Source organism: Leptonychotes weddellii, chromosome 15 (assembly GCF_054177405.1).
Source record: "Leptonychotes weddellii isolate Sample4059 chromosome 15, ASM5417740v2, whole genome shotgun sequence".
In the NCBI taxonomy this organism is placed as follows: Eukaryota; Metazoa; Chordata; class Mammalia; order Carnivora; family Phocidae; genus Leptonychotes; species Leptonychotes weddellii.
This window is the reverse complement of record NC_138383.1, coordinates 37,851,369-37,873,148: the sequence shown is the minus strand read 5'-3', so window position 1 is coordinate 37,873,148 and position 21,780 is coordinate 37,851,369. Positions and strand designations below refer to the sequence as shown.

The 21,780-nt window shown below is 40.2% G+C and overlaps 1 protein-coding gene across 1 annotated transcript in view; it reads left to right on the top strand.

Annotated features, from left to right (window-relative positions):
• The window catches only part of BLMH (bleomycin hydrolase), a 47,204-nt gene that overhangs the window by 12,563 nt on the left and 12,861 nt on the right, over window positions 1–21,780 (top strand). Inside the window, exons 7-11 of the mRNA XM_006734531.3 lie at window positions 12,002–12,157; window positions 13,060–13,218; window positions 13,338–13,405; window positions 14,657–14,774; window positions 17,452–17,521. Of these exons, the coding sequence (XP_006734594.1) occupies window positions 12,002–12,157; window positions 13,060–13,218; window positions 13,338–13,405; window positions 14,657–14,774; window positions 17,452–17,521 (571 nt within the window). The remainder of the gene's footprint in view (window positions 1–12,001; window positions 12,158–13,059; window positions 13,219–13,337; window positions 13,406–14,656; window positions 14,775–17,451; window positions 17,522–21,780) is intronic.

Sequence of the window (21,780 nt, the reverse complement as noted above, 5' to 3'; positions counted from 1 at the left end):
AAATAAAAATAAAATAAAATCTTTAAAAAAAAAAATAAATTAAATAAATAAATAAATAAAATCTTAAAAAAACCCCCAAAAAACTAATGATGTAATGTATGGTGATTAACATAACAATACAAAATAAAAAAATAATGTTAAGGAAATGAATAAACACAAACAAGAAAGAGAATCAGACCTATAAATATAGACAACAAACTAATGTTCACCAGAGGGAGGGGGTTGGGGGGATGGGCAGAATGGGTGAAGGGGAGTGGGAAGTACAGGCGTCCAGTCATGGAATGAATAAGACATGGGAATAAAAAGTACAGCGTAGGGAATAGAGTCAATGGTATGGTAATAATGATATGTGGTGACAGGTGGGAGCTACACTTGGCTGAGCATAATAGCCTAATGTATAGAGGTGTTGAATCACTGTGTTGTTTTTTTTGTTTGTTTGTTTGTTTAAAGATTTTATTTATTTATTTGAGAGAGAGAGTGAAATAGAGAGAGCATGAGAGGGGGGAGGGTCAGAGGGAGAAGCAGACCCCCCGCTGAGCAGGGAGCCCGATGCGGGACTCGATCCCGGGACTCCAGGATCATGACCTGAGCCGAAGGCAGTCGCTTAACCAACTGAGCCACCCAGGCGCCCTGAATCACTGTGTTGTACACCTGAAACTAATGTAACATTGCGTGTAAAAATTTTTTTCAAATTAAAAGATTTTTTAAAGAGTAAGGTTAAGGGTGCCTGAGTGGCTCAGTTGGTTAATCATCTGCCTTTGGCTCAGGTCATGATCCCAGGGTCCTGGGATCGAGTCCCGCATCAGGCTTCTTGCTCAGCGGGGAGCCTGCTTCTCCCTCTGCCTGTCGCTCCCCCTGCTTGTGCTCTGTCTCTCTCTCTGACAAATAAATAAATAAAATGTAAAAAAAAAAAAAAAGTGAGGTTAAGGTTTTAAGTCTGGTAGCTGGGGGAATGCTGCTGGGGTTCACGCAAGTCAGAGAAACTATTTTCAGAGACCCCTGTGAAGAGGAGAAACATTGGCTTTTTTTTTTTTATTCTTATGTTAATCCCCTACATTACATCATTAGTTTTAGATGTGGTGTTCCATGATTCCTTGTTTGTGCATAACACCCAGTGCTCCATGCAGAATGTGCCCTCCTCAATACCCATCACCAGGCTAACCCATCCTCCCACCCCCCTCCCCTCTAGAACCCTCACTTTGTTTTTCAGAGTCCATCGTCTCTCATGGTTCGTCCACCCCTCCGAGAGAAACATTGGCTTTAAAGTGTCTAGTCCCAAGGCACTGTCCCCTGGAAATGGGTTTCAAGCATATGGAAGCAATTCTGGAGCTCAGGAAAGGGAATGATCTAGAAAATTGATAGTGATGATAGTACAAATGGCTGAAGCCTTGGGGATGATTTAAATCCCTGAGGGAGAATAGAAGGTGTTGTGAGCATGTTATGAAGACACACATATGAGTTGTGTCTTTCCACAGTGTCAACTTTATTCAATCATAAAGCAAGATTAAAATAATTGTAAAGTAGGTTCAGGATTCCAAATTCAGTGACGTTTCACTGCATGTTTAATTTGGCTTCATACACATCACACAAGGCAAAGCACAATACAAAGTCTTACAGCAAGCAAGATACAACAAGAGTAAGGAGTAAACAAATACGAAGTCAGTCGGTGGGCACGCAGTTGAGATGAGGCCTTGGCCTGGTTAGGGTCACCTCTGGGCGTGCTACTTGTTATGTTCAAGTTGCCTTTTTGATTTGGTCAGATGTGAAAGGGTCAGCGTCTGGAGGATCTGACAGTTTGCTGCAAAAATCCTCCATTTTTAGAGTTAATCAGCCGTGGGCCTTTTGCAGGCTTCCTCTGATTCTGCTATCAGTTCTGTGTGTCAGCCTGTGCTGGATTTGGCGATCCAGTTATGGAATGGTTTTGGCTACAACACCCTTGGCTGCTTATGTCACTGCTTGGTGTAAGTCACTGCTTGACATGAATGACTCCATCTTGCTCCCTACAGGGGGATAGAACAGATCTGAGTAAAGAATTCTGGAAAATACCCATTTCCGTAAAAGTGAGTGCCAGAACTATGCTGTGATGTAGGCACTGGTCATCAGGGTCAGATGTTGCAGACTGGTCAGAGAATATAAGCACGGAGAAAAGGCTGCTGATTTCCTGAATAGGGGTGTGTAGAATAGTGTCAATAGAAAGGGGAAGGGAAGGAGCTAGATGGAGAGGAGTCAGACCACGGCAAGAAAAGCAAGGCAGTTTCAAGAAGCTTGGCAGTGAAGAGAAGGAAAAAAGTTGATACTCATTAATTCCACAAGTATTATTGGAGTACCTACTAAATATTAAGCATTTCTAAGTGCTAGGAGTACGGTGATGACCAAGACAAGACATGGTCCCTGCTCTCATGGACTTTACATACTAGTGGAGGGAGACAGACAATACACGAGTAAATGAACAAGAAACTATCTAATATGATATGTACTTTGAAGAACAAATAATACGGTGATTGATGAGGTGGTCAGGAAAGGCCTTTCTGAGATCAAATTTGAGCTGAGACATGAGTAACAAGAAGACCAGCCATGCAGAGATGTGGATACAGAGCATACCAGACAGAGCGGACAGTAAGTGCAAAAGCCATAAGATGGGAGAAAGCTTGGTATTTTTGAAGAACAAAGGAAGGCAGTGTTGCTTGAGCTTGGAAAGAAGGTGGGGGAGTGGTTGGATGGGTCTCCTAGAGGAAAGGAGAACTGGCTTACATGTGTCCTGCAAGCCAGGGTAATGAGTTTGCATTTTATTCTAAATGAGGTAACCATGGCAGTTAAAAAAAAAAAAATCCCTTTGAGTGTTTTGAGAATAGATAGTAAAACAAAGAGAGAAAGTAGGGAGACTAGTTAGGAGGCTCTTCTGGTCACAGAAAGGTTATCGTGATTGGGACCAGGGTGGTGAGGGTGAGGATGGAGAAAAGTAAATACATTTTGGAATATATTTCCAAAGTGAAGCTCTCAGGACTCACTGAGGTGAAGGGGACATCAGGTGATGTCATGGTACCTTGAGGTGGAGGTCTTGCAGATATGAGAGAAGGTGTTTTGGCAGTTAGGGCAGTGTGAGGGAACCAGTGTGTGGAAAGGGCGAGCAAATGCAAATGAGAAAAATAATAAATAATAAGGTTTTGGAGGAGGGAAAGAATAGATGTGGTCTGAAGTAGTGCTTTCAAACTTTAATGTGCTCACCAGTTCACTAGAGAGCTTGTGAAAATGCAGATTGATTCAGGTCTGGGTGGAGCTGGAAAGTCTGCGTTTCTTTGATTCAAACACCACTCTAGAAGTAGCCTCAAAATCATCTTTTGACGGGGCGCCTGGGTGGCTCAGATGGTTAAGCGTCTGCCTTCGGCTCAGGTCATGATCCCAGGGTCCTGGGATCGAGCCCCGCATCGGGCTCCTGGCTCAATGGGGAGCCTGCCTCTCCCTCTCTCTCTGCCTCTCTCCCTGCTCATGCTCTCTCTCTCTCTCTCTCTCTGTATCTCTCTGTCTCAAATGAATAAGATCTTTAAAAAAAAATCATCACTTGAATATTAGTTATCAGCTCTCTATATGAGCTCATTTAACATCACAGAAGGGCATATACCTTTTAAGTATACTTTTTAATGTCTTTCCCTGCCTGAAAATAAATTTAATGCCTCCAGAAAGTGTTTCCTCTGCCTGCTTTTGCAGGCACAGGTGGGTGTTCTTTATTATTTATTTATTTATTTATTTTAGAGAAAGAGAGGGGGGCCTGGGAGGGGCAGAGGGGGAGGGGGAGAGAGTCTCAAGCAGGCAGAGCCCCATGCGGGGCTTGATCCCAGGGTCCTGAGATCACGACCTGAGCTGAAACCGAGAATTGGATGCTTAACCAACTGCGCCACCCAGATGCCTTTTTGTTTTTAACAGATTGTTGCCTTTCTTCCACTCCCCACTAGAAGGCAGTAGAGAGCTGTCTTCTCTTCTCTGCATATGCGCAGTCACCAAGGTCCCTACTCCTTCCCTCTTGAAACTAGCTTATTTACCCACCACATGGAACTTTCTTCAAAGTTCAGCTGTTTTCTTTTACCACTTTTGTATCCTATGGCCTTTCTACTCTGTGATCAATAGGTCATTTTACCTTTGAGCCTAATTCCTCGATCAGTAAGTTGGAGCAGATGATTTCTTAAGGGCACTGTAGCTGTGCATTTTTGTAACAACAGAAGCAACTAATATTTCTGCAATGCTTTAGACTTTATTGTACACTGTCTCAACAACCCAGTGGTGTAAATACAAATGAAGATTCCAAGATTCTGTCACTTCTGTAGTGGTTCTAAGCACTGAAGTCTTTTGGCTCTGCCAGTTTCGCTCCATTACAAGTAGTTGGGTGTTATCTTTGAACCACCTTTCCATTCTAACCCTTCTCATTACTACGGTTTCCCCCATTCCGTGTGTGCCTGTAGCAGCTTTAAGCTCTCACCCTTGTATGGATTCATGACTGACTCTCAACCATTGCATCCTCCCTTCCTCCTCCCACTTGATGTCTGTCTCCCCTTGAGCCAGGGATATGGGAATTGACTCAGTCCCACATCATTTGTCTTTAAAATTGAGATTCACACGTTCCATGCCTCATGTTTTCTGTGTCCTTTTTTCTTTTTCCATTCCCTTTATTGATTATTCACCATGTTAGACAAATCATTGAAAATGAGCAGATCTCCCTGGGTACAGTATTTTTAGAGACCAATTATAATGGACCTTTTTTCATAAAATTAGACTTGAGAGGTGGAACCCTTCTTTATAATTTACATTCTGCCTACTTACAGGCCATATAATAGGTAATAATATAGGCAATAAATACAAAATGGATATAAACTGCAAATAGGACTTGGGCCTTTCTGACCCCAACTGCAGCTTTTCTGATACATTGCAGGTTGGTCCACAAATCCACATTTTGAGGTTAGTTTAAACATAATTTTCATTAGCCAAAGATATGAAACCATAGAAGCCAGCTGGCCACAAGAGGCAGATATAGATGGGACATATGGCAACAGAACTTCCCTTTACTCCCCAGAGTGTACAAGGGAAGGATCTCAGTGAGTCCTTCACCAAGATCAATTTTTGGCATACCACTGCCCTCTTATATTTGGCTCATGTCACAATTTTAAGACAACATTCTCTAACAATCTGTATTTAAGGGAATAATTACAAACATTGGATTCTCCTGGATATTTTGTTGTTATCGTTGTTTTTTTAAACTGTATTCAGAATCAGTGGGGTCACATCATTATTGGGTTGGGAGGTTAGAGAAAAGCAGAACAGTTCCCAGGTGTCACTGACACATAGATCTTTCTGCCTTCGGCTTTCTAGCATTTTGGAAAGCCCATATTCCCTGAATCCACTCCCTTGGCTCTGTTTTAACACTTTTTGTCAGGTTGGTTCCGATGCTAAGTTTAATATAAAATCACAATTACGAGTCATCTCATTCAGTAAATATTTCTTTAATGCATATACCTGGTACTGTCTAGCTAGGCATTGGGGATTTAGCAGTGAACAATATAGACAGGAATCCTTGCCTTCATATAGTTTACTTTCTAATAGAGAGATGAATAAAATATATAAAAAGTATAATATGTCAGAAGGTAAGTGCTATGGAGAAAAATAAAGGAGAGAAAGATAGAAGTGCTGGGATGAGGAGTGGATAATTTCAATTGAAGTCACAAATATATTTCCCCACGTGGACTAATTGTGGTTTTTCATATGTACTTATATTCTGAGTAATATGGTTATAGCTTTACTTTATTCAGTTGTGTGTAATGACTTGTGTTCAATGTCTGGTATCTTTCTTTTGTCCTGAATGCCAAGTGCATCTTGCGAGAAGCAGGTGACACTCCCAGGTTGACCACCAGAGAGCAGACTTGGCTGTCCAAAGCTCTCTTGTCAATTTTGTACCTTCGAGAACAGAGAATGTTATTTTAGAACAGCAGAGCCTCTTATCAAGAAGATATAGTATCAGGGCTTCTGGAGATTATACTTTGGAAGTTTTTTTTTTTTCAAGTTGGAGTTCATTTAACTATTGTTAGTTGGCTTGGAACCAAATATTCTTTCCAGAGTGTTACACACTGACCTAAATGTGAATGACTTTGGATAATTTATAATCCCAGTAAACAAGTAATATAAAACAAAGCAACATGTTTCAAATTATAGTTTTACTGAAATTCAAGAGAAAGAAATGTCACTCTTATCCTCATTCATGCCTTATAGGCATCTTTAATAAAAATACAGATTTATAAAATATATGCATTAGGGCATAAGCATTTGTCTTGCAAAAGGATTCACCATAGAATCCATTTAGATAGTAAAAATGAATTTCCACTAATGCATTTTTGGAGAGAAAGGAAGAAATTATTTAACATTTTTTCTTTAGATAGAGCCAAATGGATAATAAGGTACTATGTAAATTGTAGTGTAAAACATTTATATTTATATTTAAAATGTGTTTAAAAGTAAACAAATTCACCTAGTTGTCATAATCTTCACTGGGCCTGGCCCTAGCCTTTCCCTTTTATTGGCCACTGCCTGGCAGAGCTGGATAAACCACCCTTGGTTGACTGAGAATTGATCAAAATGGTCTCACTGATCAATATGGCCATACACATGTGACAAATACTAGTTGGTAGTACACATCATTTAACAATGTGATGGTTACTAGAAAGGAGGGGGATGGGTGAAATAGGTGATGGGGGATTAAGGCATGCACTTGTCATGATGAGCACAGGATAATGTATGGAAGTGTTGGATCCCTATATTGTACACCTGAAACTAATATAACACTGTATATTAACTAGAATTAAAATAAAAACTTAAGGGGCGCCTGGGTGGCTCAGCCGTTAAGCGTCTGCCTTCGGCTCAGGTCATGATCCCAGGGTCTTGGGATCGAGCCCCACATCGAGCCCCACACTGAGCCCCACATCGGGCTCCTGGCTCAGCGGGGAGCCTGCTTCTCCCTCTCCCTCTGCCTCTCTCCCTGCTCATGCCCTCTTTCTCTCTCTCTCTCTGTATCTCTGTGTCTCAAATGAATAAATAAAATCTAAAAAAATTAAAAAATAAAAAAAAATAAAAACTTAAAAAAAATGCCCATCATTTAAGTTTACAAAACCTTCCTTGTCTAAGCGTGTTCTAAATGTAGACTTTCATTGACATTGTCTTGAGCATAGTTACCAGTGACTGTCCTCCTCATGATGACAGATTCCTAAGGTTGCCATTTGTGACCTTGGTGCTGAACAAATACAAATGATTCTCTAATCCATGTGAATCCCAAACAGCTCATTAATCCATGGTTAGAGTAGCTCAGTTACAGTTGCTAATAGGATGCCCTGCCTCTTTGGTGTTAGAAACCAACCTAAGAATGATACAGCATTAAGAGAGTGGTGGTTTAAGGACCAGCTGTTCAGGCCCTTGTAGTAAATCCAAGTAAAGGAACATTCTCTCTTGGAAAACAGAACATAACAAAAGGAAAGGCAAGCATTACCTCTTCTGTTGATTAATCTACTTCAGTTAAGATAGTAGAATCATGCTCTGTTTTCTATAATAACCCATGAATTAAGCTCTTTATCCTGAATTATTGGCCTAATGTCATAGTCAGGTCCTGTTCTTTGCTTTCTAGCTTTGGTTCAGAGCATAAGGTTGAACCGTGGTATCAGGTTCCAGTGTGTCCCAGGGCTTTTTGAGGCCTGGAATGCAGTGGGGATAATGAAGAGAAGTAAATGTATAGCAATTTCAGTTTTTGCTGATGAAATACAAATGCAGACTTAGAATTAGGAGATCTCGCATGTGTGTTCCCTGATGAGTGAGGAAGTCAGATAGGGACTGGGGTAGCTAATAAATTTCCCTCAAGGTTAATCTGGAGAAAGTTCTGGCTTCTGAAATCAACCACTCAGGTACAGCTCAGGAGTACCCAAAACTAAGCTTTTTAAGTGGTCTTTCAGGGTGAAAGTGGTAGATGGGGATGAGAGAAGCATAGATTATCTGGTGATTTCTCTAAAACAAAGGCAGGAGCAGATATTTCTGAAGGGAAAGGACCATAAAGTGAGGGAAGAATGTGGGTTCTCTTAGTTTAAGGACAACAGAGTTCTCCAGAGTAGGTGGTCCAAGAAGAGGAGGGGAAAGAGCGGTGTTTCTTATAGGTTGTAGCTTTGTTTTGTCCTCTGAGCTTTCCCTTTTGCCTGCTTTTAGGATTAGTAGGACATTATTTTAAAAATAAAATAGCTTCACTGCTTCCAAGAATGACTGCAATATAGGTAGGATTGGCTACCCTAATCTTACCCATATTTAGTACACCTTAAAATTTAGAAGGACAGAGTTCAGAGATTACTTCATCCTAATAGAGAATTTTCCAAAGTCTAAGTATCTAGTCTATGAAATGAGAAAATAACAGTGTTACTTTGGGAGCCATTGTTCTTCCCTTAACTAGAGGAAAAAGAGAGAGATGTCCTTAATTATAAATGGAATTGATAGATGATGATTTACTTGTATAATCAGCTTGTGGCAGGTGTGAATCCATGATCTGTTTGTCAGAAATGGACTGGAGCTGGTGTGTTTGACTTAACTACCACCAAGTTCTGGATGTTGGAGTGTAGGAAAACATTGCCTATACCTGTGAGTAAATTCTCAACCATCAGAATGTTTTTAAAGAGAGCAGAAGCCAGTTTGAACTCCTAAATTCAAATTTCACACCAGTCACTGGAGAAGAACTTTTGATTTAAGAAAACTGTTTTTAATGTGGTTCTTCTAGGGCTTGTTGGGATATGTCTAAGACCTAGTTACTGTCCCTACTGATTAAATCTAGTTGGGGGTGGGGGGAGACCTTAAAGAAACATAAACGGCTCTGTGGAATCAAATGATAAATTCTTATGCCGGAAGTGTTCAGAGAAGGGAACAGTTAGTGTGAGCTGGAATAATTAATTGGTGAAAGCTTTCTAGGGGAGGGGTATCCTGCACTGAGCTGTAAAGTATGGGAGTAGGACTGGGATCTCAGGAACAGAGGAGACAACAAAATTATGAACGTGATAGTGAGCTGAATGCATTCAGTGGACAGTAAAGAGAGACACAGACAAGCCTGACTGGAGTGTGGGATCTATGATGGGAAATAGGTTTGGTAAAGTTATAGGGAACCTTTAAAAACTGGGAAAGGCACATTAAAACCACAGTGAGATATAATTACATAACCACCAAAATGACGAAAACAGAATGTCAGGTATTGGGAGGAATGCAGTACAACTGAAATTTTCTTACTTTTTTTCCCTCTCATACTGACAAGTATGTAAATTCCTCAGCCCCCTTGAGAACTGTGTGGGTAAAAATGTCCATAGCAGTTTTATTCACAATAACCCCAAACTGCAAATAACTCATATGTCTCATCACCAGGAGAGTAGATAAACTGTAATCTGTTTACACAGTGGAATACTACACAGCAATAAAGAATGAATTAGTAATACCCACAGCACTATGGCTGGATCGCACAGGCATTTTGTCAACAGAAGAATGAGATACAAAAGAGAATATGCTGTATGAGTCCATTTATATGAAGTTAAAGAAGAGGCAGAATTAATCAATGGTTATATAAGTCAAAATGGTAATTACTTTGGGGGAGGTGTGGGTTATTGATTGCAGAGGATCCAGGGAACCTCTGGAGCCCTGGAAATACTCTGTATATTAATCTAAGTGGTAGTTACATGGGTATGTATGTATGCAAAAAGTTGAGCTGTATATTTCAGATTAATACACTTTACATACTTATTGAATATATGTTTTAGTAAAAAAGTAAGAATAATCAGGTTCTGGAGTTTAGATTTGTTGTGGGAGGTAATAGGGAAGCATTATGGAATCTTGAATAAGGAAGTGACTGAAGAAACGTGCTTCTTTTTTTTTTTTTTTAAAGATTTTATTTATTTATTTGAGAGAGAGAGAATGAGAGAGAACACATGAGAGGGGAGAGGGTCGGAGGGCAAAGCAGACTCCCTGCCGAGCAGGGAGCCCGATGCGGGACTCGATCCCGGGACTCCAGGATCATGACCTGAGCCGAAGGCAGTCGCTTAACCAACTGAGCCACCCAGGCGCCCTGAAGAAACGTGCTTCTAAAATGATTCATCCTCTAATGATGTGGAGAATGGAACAGTGTTCAGATCAGCTATTATATCTAGATCAGATATAGTGCTGCGTACTATAGGAGAGACAAAATATCCATGACCTGGTCCTTAGCCTTAAGAAGTGTATGGTCTTAGGTGCCTGAGAGGCTCAGTCGGTGAAGCGGCTGCCTTCAGCTCAGGTCATGACCCCAGGGTCCTGGGATCGAGTCCCTCATCGGGCTCCTTGCTCAGCAGGGAGCCTGCTTCTCCCTCTCCTTCTGCCTTCCGCTCCCCCTGCTTGTGCTCTCTCTCTCTCTGACAAATAAAATCTTAAAAAAAAAAAAAAAGAGGGCGCCTGGGTGGCTCAGTTGGTTAAGTGACTGCCTTCGGCTCAGGTCATGATCCCAGGGTCCTGGGATCGAGCCCCACTTCCGGGCTCCCTGCTCAGCAGGGAGTCTGCTTCTCCCTCTGACCCTCCCCCCCCCGCTCATTCTCTCTCTCTTTCGCAAAAATAAATAAATTGTTAAAAAAAAAAAAAAGGAAGTTTATGGTCTTTTGGAGGAGATAAGTTATATGAAACCCAGAAAGTTACAGTGATAAATGCTTGATTCATGGTGGTATGGAAACAGCCCTGAAATCAGATGAGTTCAACTCCTAATTCTGTCATTTATTAATTTTCTGACTTCAGTCAAGTTACTTATTTCCTTAAATGTTGGTTTCCTTATCTATAAAATAGGAATAACATCTACTTTTGCTGAGAAGATTCAGAGATGTGGTATTCAAAAATTATAGTACAACACAGTAGACATTCAGTAAATGTTCCCTTTTCTTAAGCCCTGTACCCACCCATAGAGCGGTACTTGTTTTGTTTTTTAAACAATGTATGACCTTAGTTCAGATCATGGTTCTGGCACTTATTGGCTATGTGACCTTAAGTAGCTTACTTAATTTCTTTGTCTCACTCTCTTGGGGGGCAGAAAAGGGAAGGGAAATTATACCTTGAGTGAGTGTTACGAGAATGAAGAGAACCTAGCAGACACGTAGTATCTAGCATGAAAGAGGCACACTAAGTAAATACAAGATCCATTTCTCTGGAATGTGATGCAGTATACAAATGTGTAATACAAATAATGCAGGCAGTGAGTGATGAAATTGGATCAGAGTGGGTACTATGGGGTGGAGAAAGAATAGGCTCAACATGTCATATTTTTCCATACTGTGACCTTATACAAGGTGTTTCTCTATGCTTCTATTTTTGTCTTTTTATAAGATGAAAACAATACAAAATATATCTTTGGATTGTAATGATGCTAACTTGAAGGTGTGACATTATTAGAAACTATGGTAGGGTCTCATAACCCAAAACATGATACCTTCCACTAGAAGTTATTCTTGTTCTAATAATACTTCTAATAGGCATTGTCACCCAAGCTCCAACTGAAAAGTTAATGTCTTTTCTATGAGTGGAGACCCCTGTCACAATCAAAGGAAAACCTAGATGCCTAAAGGGAAGGAAATCCATTTATAATGTGCGCCGTTATTTGTCACTTGAAATATAATCAGCAGAGCAGCAACCCAGGTCTTGTTGGGTATCAGTGGTGAGTGGTTTCTTGGCTAGAGAAGTTTAATTTGCAGGGCAAATACTAAGTACTAAATATTGACATTTCAGAATTGTATTGTTCAGAATGGTCATGAACTCAAAAGTCAACTGATCAAATCCTGGACATCAGCCTTCAAATTTTTGGAGCAATGTTAGATTTCCTGTGAAACTTCTGGCCTGAATTAGCTGCTGATTCCTAGTGTTTCCCAAGCTTGAGGAAAACGAAGAGGTAAAAAATAACACTTTTCCCTAGCCATTGCTCATTTGTCCCCCTTCTTTCTTCCAGATATTCCGAGTGGTGTGCATTTGTTTGGGTAATCCACCAGAGACATTCACCTGGGAGTATCGAGACAAAGATAAAAATTATCAGAAGATTGGCCCCATAACACCGTTGGAGTTTTACAGGGAACATGTCAAGCCACTCTTCAATATGGAAAATAAGGTTGGAGACTGGCATTGGCAGCCACTGGCTATTTACTTTCAAATACCTGTTGTCTACAAGGAAGGGTCTAAGATTCTTGAGCTAACATGCATGGTCATCAAACTGGACACTAAACAAACTATTTTCTCCTTTCCTCTTGAGGTATTTTATGTACCTAATGATATAGTCGGTCATCTGAGGATCGGTCACCTTTCCCCAGTGCTCCTCTTCGGAAACTTCTGACTATAGGCCAGCAGTCAGTTTAATTCCCACACACTTCCCTGATTTGGGCCCAGAATCAATCTCAGGTGCAAGACAAGAAAAGGAGATTAGGTGTTTCTCACCGTGAGTTCAGAGCATCTCTGTACCATGGGCCTCACTGGGGACTTTCACATGGAAAGGAGCACTGTCCCATTCTAGTTTTTCCTGCTCTCTTCAGGTCTTCTCCACCAATCTAGCAAGATGACCAGAACCACTTACTTCCTTGGCATTTTGACCCTCTTATAAGCAAGTGGCTTTGTTTTAGGAGTGGAATCTCAGCTTGATTGCTGTGTTGCCAGGAATTGAGCCTGTCTTATAACTTGAGAACAGGAGTCTTGGAGTGATGGGATCTCCATCTTGCCTTATTCAGTGCATGCAACTAATTCAGAATTAGTTTTGGGGCAGTTCTTGCCAGTAGGAAAAACAAGTAGATGCAGCTCCCAAAGTGTGTTCCTTGCACTAACTAGATTATGCAAGAATTTCTCTTCACATGACTTTGCCACCTTTTGTTTCTTTGTTATTTAGCAAGGTATTTGTAATGTTTTTTTCTTGTAGGCAGAAGTGATGAGTTTAATGCCCACATATGAATTTAGAGGAGAGGTGAAGCCTTGTTTGAGGTTCCTGGTTTTATGTTCTAATCAACATGTTATTAATCTCAATAGATTTGTTTAGTGAATGACCCTCGGCCACAGCACAAGTACAACAGAGTTTACACAGTGGACTACTTAAGCAATATGGTTGGCGGGAGAAAAACTCTATATAACAACCAGCCCATTGACTTCTTGAAAAAGATGGTCGCCGCCTCCATCAAAGATGGAGAGGTTGGTAACGTTTCTGTGTCTTCCCCATTGGGGTTAAAAACCTCTTCTCCACTTGTTTGGTGTAAGAGGAAGACAGGATTTATGTTGACTTTCTTTTTTCCTCTTTCCTCTATTTCTAGGCTGTGTGGTTTGGCTGTGATGTTGGAAAACACTTTAGTGGCAAGCTAGGCCTCAGTGACATGAATGTGTGAGTACAAGAAATTTAAAATAGAAAATCATCTGTGGGCTGTTGTTGTTGGAGTGCACTCTTGGTACGAAATGACTTAGCTGAGGTTCACCCGAAGATTAAGGTTGGCCTGAGGGTGGGTCTCTCTCTTTCCATCTTGTAGAGTTTGAGGACTCATAGCATAAACTCCACATAACGTATATGCTGTAACCTGGGAAGTCAAGATCATACTTCATATTTAAGTTGAAGTTGTTGCATGTTCCTAAAAAGCCATCTTATATGAGAAAAACACTTTAAAAAAAAATTGATTATTGTATAAATCTGCTCAATACATTTGAGATGTAATGAAAGGTTTCCCAGACTTCTTGTTTGCTATTTCATCCTTCTTAACTACTACTCTTACTTTGATGCCTTATGTATTTTGTCTTTATGACTACTAGGACTAATTTGCGTGCATACTTTAAAGCATGCCTCCTGGTTGTTTATGGCAGTGAAGGTTCATTTGCTAACTAAATCATACAAAATTCCTTGACTGTTAAAATAAACCCCTTTACGGTTTCTTACCGTTACCTACAAGAAGTTGAGTAAATAATTAAGAACAGAGAAATCTGCTGAAAGAGAGAATTCATGAATTTTTTTAACTTTGACAGTATTCTCCAATATTTTTGACATTATTTATTTAAATTTCACTATCAGTAGTGGTCTAAATGAGTTCAGAAACTGGGTGTTTCTGAACTGGGTGGTTCAGCTCAGGAGAGACTTTTTTTTTGAGAGGGAGGGATAGGGATGGGCAGAAGGAGAGAAAGAATCTTACGCAGTCTCCATACCGAGCACCAGCCTGATGCAGGGCTCGGGGTTCCATCTCACGACCCTGAGATCATGACCTGAGCCAAAATCAAGGGTTGACGCTTAACCAGCTGAGCCACCCAAGCGCCTCAGAAGAGATCATTTTTTTTAGAACTTACTTCAAAAGATTTTTTTTAAGGTTTTCTTGCCAAAATAACCAATACAAACTCATCTTGTCAGCCTTTGAGATGGGGAATTTGTTTAATTACTTCATATTTTCCTCAGTATGCTTGTAGCACATAGAGAAAGAAATCCCATTGAGAGACCAAATTCTGCATGTGCACCATATTCTCTGAAGAGCTGCAGCCCATATTTATTTGGAACTGTGGAGCTCCTTCAGTTTCTTTTATGTTCCTTTTACAACCAGAAGCCAGTTTTCCCCCTTGATTGTACTGTCTTTATTCTTTACTACCATTCTTTTTACAGCTATGATCATGAGTTAGTGTTTGGTGTCTCCTTGAAGAACATGAATAAAGCTGAGAGGTTGACTTTTGGTGAGTCACTTATGACCCACGCCATGACCTTCACTGCTGTCTCAGAGAAGGTATGACCCTCAGCATGCTTACTTCAGTGTTTGCACAGATGGACCTACATTCTCCTGTAGACTGTTATCTAACAGAGCTTCATTCATGTGATTTCTGTTAAAAGTTAGCTTCCAAGCAAGACACTGTACTTGCGTCACTTGGGGTTTGGCTGCATGCTCAGAGGTAATAAAAATAGGAATTTTCCATGAGGAACAGAATTTGGGTCGAAAGGGAGTAAGGAAGTAACAGCTCTGCTGTGACTTTGGAAGTTCTTGATGTGAAGAGAGGTCAGCAAGAGAACCTGGGGGAGAAGATAACTTCTATGTATAAGGAATTAAAATATGCTGTGAAAGTGTTCATATCTTGATGACTTATATTTTCAGACTTACCTTCTTTTCATTTATCATTCAGATTCTTCTGCAGTAAAATGTCAGTAACAGTAATCTATGGACTCCTTCCTTGCCCATTGCTGGATTTATACAGAGCTATTCAGGAAATTGGATATAAAGTATTTAGAATTTCCTATGAAATACTCTGAATAGTAATATCACTGTTTCTAGAACCTACTGTTGGAAACAATAACTGAAATTTTATCTTTCACAAATAAGCTTCCCCATTTCTAGGCTGTAGAGTGTATATTTCATTCCTGTGCTCACGGATCAAAGGAAAAAAAATTTAAAACTACTTTAATTCTTTACCACTACCAAAAAAAAAAAAAGTGTTCGTTTTCTAGTCTAATTACTGGAAAGAAAGTCACAGAATAACTACCTTGACAAGCAAAGTGTTAGAAGGCATTTTTCATAAAATACTATTAAAAAAAGGAACAAAATACTAAAGTAAATAAAATACTAGAATACTTACAATAAAATACTAAGTGGTTTATATTTTATATTTTTATATTTATTTATATTTATATGTTTGCACCTGCTGTATTGGATTTTAACAAAAGCTCCTTAAATTAAAGTTAAACTTTTAAATTATTTGGAGAATTATTAAAAAACAAAAATAAATGAAAAACCTGTAATTGCCAGGAGATGTTCAGTTTTTTTTATCATTTTCCATCTCTGTTACATTCCTAATTTTCAGAAATAAAAATCATACACACTGTGTCATTTTCTCTGGAACTTCCATTCTTTGACTGGTATGGCTTATAAACATGCCATTGTTTTCCTCAGGGAAATGGAGGTACTTTATATGCTAATAGTATAAAGCAGAATATATATTATCATAACTGGAATTCTATATTGAAATCTCTCTCTTCCCTCCAGTTTGGGTTTTTGACTACCATACTAATTTGTACTACGTTTGAATGATTATGCAAAGATAAATGCTAGTAGCTATATTCTGGGATATCCTTTATTGGTTGCTGATTTCTTGGAATCCCTATGATGGAGGTCCAGGTATAATTCCATATTATAGATGACACAGAGAACAGCTCTGTCTAGGTCATGCAGAAATTCATTGGCCAAGGAGAGGAAACATTTGCAGACTCATTATAGTAAATGACCTTAGGTGGTATAGATTCTAACAGTATATTTAAAAGGAAAGTAAAAATGTACTACAATGGGGGGAGTAGAAAGCCAAAACAGACATCTGATAGGCTAACTCCAGAATGTATAGTTTAATTATGTGATTTTGAAGGTACCTGGGGCCCAAATTAAGAGGTAGTACAGATAAGGGTGTTTGAAACTTGTTGATTTGATTGTTGGCTATTTCTGAGACTGAAAATTACTGAGATCTAAGAAAACTGCCAAGAGAAAAATCAGATCCCATGTAGATGAGACTCATGCAGTTATATGCAAGTAGGAGTTGACAGATGAAATCATTAGGAGCCAGCTCTCTTCTCAAAGATTTGAGTTGTTTTGACATCAGCAAATGCCCTGGGTAAATGTAAAAGATAAAAGTCTTCCCAAATGGAGCCTTCCTCTTGTCCTTCTCTGTGTTACTGTAGTAAAGGTTATGAATGAAGGTTATCATTAAGTGTCATTGTCCCTTTAAGAAGATTATAATTGAGTTCATTTTATTAATGAAGATAAAAGAGGGAGAACAGAAGAACTGTCTGGCTTTTGTTTTACGAAAGTAGTCTTTTTACTTTGGCTTTGCCATTCAGTCTCTATTGTATTAAATTCAGTATTTGTGTAACTGAATCAGTAAAAGCGCACATTTGGAGAGTATCATTACTTGGTTCCACTAAGTAGAAAATTAGGCAGTATGATGAGAATGTGTTTGTTTTCTTTTTAAAACTCTGACTAGGTCTTAGAGTCATTTCTAAAGTGAATACAGTGGGAAGCCTTTACAGAGAATGCTGATTGATTAAAAGCAAGGGTGCCTGGTTTCAGATGGTGTTCACCACTTTTAGTAATTTAATATTTCATATTGTCAGCCAAGTAGCAATTTAATATGCTTATTTTTGGTGTAGAATATAATGTAAATAGTATAGAATATAATGTAAATAGAGAAAATAGTATTTGTTGTTTTGTTACATGTATTGCATTTTTACTCCCAAGAGAGTTAAACCTCACTTCTACTAGAGTATCCCTTTAGTTATAGTAGAGAATATATGGCCCTGATCATGTATATCATGGCTGTATAGAGAAGACTGTTTCTTCTGAGTGGCTGAAGAAGAGCTAAAATTACATGACACCTCAGCAGGAGGGATCTGTTTCAGACTATACATTGTTATCCACTCTTTTGCAGGATGATCAGGATGGTACATTTGTGAAATGGAGAGTGGAGAATTCATGGGGTGAAGATCACGGCCACAAAGGTGAGCTTAGTCTGGTAATGCTAACTCAGGGTGACTGGAGTCTGCGCTACTCTCTGCCTCCTAAGAGATACGGGTAAAAAGCTGCCCTAGTGTGTAGCATTTTTCAGTAATTAGTCCATTAGCTAGACTATTCTACAGAAAATCTGAGGATCTCGTTTGCCTCCATGATCCCTATGGCCAGCATGTTGTGCCTGAACCCACAGTTGATTCTGAGACCAGTATATGCTGGCATTCATTCCAAACCATGTTGACCCTACTAGACCTCTTTGTACCAGAACCACTTGACCAATGAGAAAGTTGAGTTTCCTTTGCCAGGATGCTTGCTATATAGCATTTGGTGGATTTTCATGTACTGCACTAACTCTCTAGAAAGTCAGAACCTTCCGAGGGGGAGAATGAGATTGGCAAGAAACTTTAGCCATTTATTGGAGTCTCCTTAGAAGTTGTGAAGTCCAAAGAGCAGAGGAATGCTCTGGTTACCGTTTAGAACTGTTCTCTTCTGACATATCAAAACATTGGGCTAAAAGCTAACAGGTAATATATGAGTTATAGAAAAGTAGAAAATATATATATAAGCAAAATGAAGAAAATAAAAATTTAAGGTAATCCTATCACCCAGAGATCACCATCGATTAACAGTTTAGGGTATATTCTTGCAAATTTTTTTTAAAGATTTTATTTATTTGAGGTGGAGAGAGAGAGCACACACGTGCACGCACAGGAGCAGGGGGGAGGAGGCAGAGGAAGCGGGAGAAGCAGGCTCCCCACTGAGCAGGGAACCCAACACGGAGCTCCATCCCAGGACCCTGGGATCATGACCTGAGCTGAAGGCAAATGCTTAACCAACTGAGCCACCCAGGCACCCCATATTCTTGCAAATTTTTGAGACCATACTTTTTAAAGACAACTTTTCATAGTAGATGAAACCCTTTTAAGGTGTTTTTTAAGATTTTATTTATTTGAGAGAGAGAGAGAAGGAGTTGGGGGGGGGAAGAGGGAGAAGCAGGTTCCCCGCTGAGCAGGGAACTTGATGTGGGGCTGGATCCCAGGACTCTAGGATCATGACCTGAGCCGAAGATAGACGCTTAAGCGACTGAGCCATCCAGGTGCCCCTGAGGTGTTTTAATGCCTTAATTTTTAGGGTTTCTTTTTTTAAAAAATATTTTATTTATTTATTTGACAGAGAGAGACACAGCGAGAGAGGGAACACAAGCAGGGGGAGTGGGAGAGGGAGAAGCAGGCTTCCTGTGGAGCCGGGAGCCCGATGCGGGGCTCGATCCCAGGACCCTGGGATCATGACCTGAGCTGAAGGCAGACGCTTAACGACTGAGCCACCCAGGCGCCCCAATTTTTAGAATTTCAAACCCAAAGAGGCAACCACCATAGAGTATTGGGCGAGAGAGCATGTACATGCATGTGTGTTTGTGGTATTTTGTAGTAGCTCCTTATCAGAGTCCATATTCTTAACATTTAGCCAGTGGATTTTGGCTAGGAAAAATGCAATAACCACAGCTTACTAGACTAGCTAGAAGACAGAGAAGAAGTAGGGAGGGAATCCTGTGAGAGATACCCAAACATTTGGAATCAAACTTCAGCACACATCCCACCAACCAAGGATCAGCCAGAAATGTCCTTACTAAATAAGGAAAAGAAAATAGAGATCTTAGCAACTCTTTGCCTGTTGCCCGTTTAGATAGTGATTTCCCAGCTGTGTTTGTCAGCCCTAGGATTTCCAAGGGTAAGAGGTTGGGGGGTGGTGCAGGTTTGGAGGTGAGCTGATGTCATTTATATTTGAAAACTACTGTCTTAGAAGAGTCTATTAACCTCTGTTTTGAACTTGACTTGAGTATGCTGTGATTCAGCAGCACAGGCCCAAACCTGGAAGCCATTTGATTTGTTGTTCTAAGTCTTTCCATCTCCCCATAATGTGATCCTTGGATTTTGGCTGACCATCCCTGGGATCTGCCATGAAACTCGGCAGCTCGTTGTTTGTAAACAAATACAAGCACTGTTAGTGCATTTCTTTCATCATCAGTTGGGTGTGCCCCTTCTGTGATTTCTGCAATTGTTCTGTGGTTATGGGCTGCTTGTTAAATTAACTATTATGAATTAAAGTGCAGTATATCTTGAAATTGGTGATTCCTTATATGATGAATTTTATTTTAAGACAAATATACATTGGGATTAGGTGGAGAAGGGTAGAAACCTTAACAAACTTAGCAGAAAAATCAAGATAACTCATGATTTAGTTACATCTGCAAATTGGTAGTAGTTAAGAAATGGGTGCAAAGGAATGACTTGTCTTGAATTGGAAGGATTTGATATTTGTAACATTTTAAAACCTAAGAGATTGTTTCAGATGAACCTCTGTACCTTCTGTTTCATTTTTGGTCTAATTTGGTCCCTGTAATTGGGTTTGTTATCATAAAGGTTAGTGTTTAGGATGAGCCTGGATCTGTTGGCTTGCTTCCGTGATATTTTTCCATCTGTAACAGTCACTCGGTTTGTAGATTAGTAGTGTGTTTTTTGTTGTTTTTGTTGGCCTGTCAATAACCAGTGTTGTGGCTTGACCAGCCCTTGTGGTTTTTATTCTGATTGCAAAATGCCCTTCAGCAATAACCAGGAAACTTTGAAAAAATAAAGATTTATTGCTTACAGAATCTGGAAATTACACAGTTCACCTGGGGCCACACATCGAGGTTGCGGGTAGACAGAGAGCATGCATGTGCCTGGAGTTCTGCTTTAAAGCGGGTTGAGGGTGGAAGACTAGGGTTTCGCAGGCTCACTGTTTATTGGTGAATTTAAAACATAAGAGCAGGAGCTTAAAGTGTGGGAAGAGAAGAAGCAAGTGGCCTAAATGGTCAGTTATCAGAATCAACTAGGATCTCTAAAACAAAGGAGCCTCAGTGGGGGGAGGTGGCCTGGCTCTTTATCTAGTCCTGTGGCTGGCGATGTGTTTATTTGAGTTAGCCATCTTTGCCCCGATGCCTTGGCAATCAAAGCTTAAGTCGGGCACTTGCATTACAAAAAAGAAAGAAAAACAGCTATCAGGGTTTACACTACGTGGTGATATCCACTTAACGCATGTTAAGTCTGGCAAATGCTCTGTTTTGTGTAGTGTGAGTTATTGTCTTTATTACTTTGAACCTAAATACCTACTCCTTTATTTTTTTAGATTTATTTATTTATTTGAGAGAGAGAGAGAATGAGAGACCTCGAGAGAGCAGGGAGGAAGGGCAGAGGGAGAGGGAGAGAGAATCCCAAGCAGACTCCATGCCACGCACAGAGCTGACGTGGGGCTCAGTCCCACAACCCCAAGATCACAACCCCAGCTGAGACCAAGAGTTGGAAGCTTAACCAGCTGTGCCACCAAGGCGCACCCCTAAATACCTACTCTTAAAGAGGATTCTGGAGCACTTTGTTATTTTTTTTTCCATTCAACTATACCTCTTTAAAAGTTTTGTTTTTGCTGACTTACTAATTCCATTATGCTGAGAGAGCTGAGGTCTTGATTCCTGTGATCTGCCTGTAATCCTTGGTGAAATCTTCAGCTATCTAGTTAAGGTTAAACTAACTTTTTTGTTGTTCTTGAATAACTGAGCAAAGCATTTCAGTAGAGAACTAAAAGATATGAGCTGAGTGGGGGTAGGGAATAGTTCATTTAAAGCCAAAATAAATTATTTTCATGTATTTCTTAGTAATATTGGGGGGGGCAAAGGGAGAGGGAGAAAGAATCTTAAGCAGGCTCCACGTCCAGCACGGAGCCCGACGTGGGGCTTGGGGCTCTATCTCACGACCCTGAGATCATGACCTGAGCCAAAATCAAGAGATGTATGCTTAACTGACTGAGCCACCCAGGCGCCCCTTAGCAATGTTCCTTTTTACTTAACGGGAAAGAAGGAAAGATCTAACTTAATTAGCACACTTGGCCTGACCTGAGTATGTGTAGTATGTTATTATGCTGACGATAGGTCTTCACCCCAGTGAGGCCCTCCTGTCTGTCAGCCTGGTGGGCACTGGCCAGCGTGTGTGAGGCAGAACGTGTTTGTGCTCTCTCGGGAGACAAAACAGTCTTAAACAGCAGTGCTAGGGTTTTGTTTCTGTAGATAACATTGTTAACAGTTTGTTACTATTCTCTTTGGGATTTCTGCCTGTTAAGATTGATGGTTTCTGAAAAAGCAGTGTTGATGATACAAGCTAGATATAAACACAGCAGATACAAACACGCATGCTGCCCTTGCCCTCTGCCCAGGCCTGCC